The 1,003-nt window shown below is 38.9% G+C and overlaps 1 protein-coding gene across 1 annotated transcript in view; it reads right to left on the bottom strand.

Annotated features, from left to right (window-relative positions):
• Positions 1-167: 167 nt before the first annotated feature.
• The window catches only part of LOC108670725 (phenazine biosynthesis-like domain-containing protein 1), a gene marked incomplete at its 3' end in the record, with an annotated part of 4,361 nt that continues 3,525 nt past the window's right edge, over positions 168-1,003 (bottom strand). Inside the window, exons 2-3 of the mRNA XM_018158215.2 lie at positions 636-849; positions 168-408 (exon numbers count right to left, since the gene is read on the bottom strand). Coding sequence (XP_018013704.1) covers positions 168-408; positions 636-849 — 455 coding nt within the window. The remainder of the gene's footprint in view (positions 409-635; positions 850-1,003) is intronic.

Here is a 1,003-nt window from a genome sequence, read left to right as displayed (position 1 = left end):
CGTTGTTTCTTATGAGCGGTTATCCTTTCTTGACGGAGAAGATCACATACTAAGTGAATTTTAATTAATAATAATAATTTTACATAATAACAAATAATAATTTTATATTACAAGCATAAATTTCAGCTGGTAATATAAGATAATTCTTTTAACACTGAATTCCTGACCTGGTGCATGAATCTTTAATCCTGACGATAAGTTTCCTGGCTGTGAGCGACACCCTGACGTCCTGTACAGGCAGCTGTTCCTCCACTAGCTTCACTAGAGTCGCCAGGTCTGCGTGGTGGTCACTCAGTGGCACGGGCTCGTAGTTGGGGAAGTCTAGAGTGATCTTTTGAGTCTCACTGTCCTTCCTGGCCACCAACGTCCCGCTCAACGTTTCAAACTCGAACTTGGAGCAAGAGTTTCCTTTGAAAAAAAAAAAAACATTTATAAAGATAACTCCCCTTACTTCGAGACGCCAATGCGTTTCTAAGAACTAAGAAATAAATTTGGTTCAAAATTTACGACGAAGAGGTAACATCGTAACAATATATTCAAACTTGAAGAAATTTCTAAATTACACAAGCAGAATGCATATCACAATCATATTAAATATTTAATCATATTAAATAATAGAATTTCCGATCTCATACCTAGACACGAAATCAGAGCATGAGCAGCAGCGAGCGTTGCATGACCACACAGCGGCACCTCGTTCAGAGGGGTGAACCATCGCAGCCCAAATTTGCCGCATGTTGACCAGACGCGATCACCACACGTACCCGCTTCGGGCAGCGGTGTCAGGTACGCGGTCTCCGATAAGTTAAACTCCGTCGCAATTTTTTGCAAGAGATCTTCAGGAAGAGGCTGAGAAATTCAACAACTGGGGTAAGCGACTAAGAAACAAGTACAAAACAATTATATTAAATATTAAATTCACAGATGGCTGATTATACAATTGAAGGCCGAACGAGAAAAATATTAATATATATATATATATATATATATATATCGGGCAAAT

Source organism: Hyalella azteca, unplaced genomic scaffold (assembly GCF_000764305.2).
Source record: "Hyalella azteca isolate HAZT.00-mixed unplaced genomic scaffold, Hazt_2.0.2 contig13910, whole genome shotgun sequence".
Taxonomy (NCBI): Eukaryota; Metazoa; Arthropoda; class Malacostraca; order Amphipoda; family Hyalellidae; genus Hyalella; species Hyalella azteca.
Note: the sequence above shows the minus strand (reverse complement) of the source record. Positions and strands in the feature narration are given on the sequence as shown.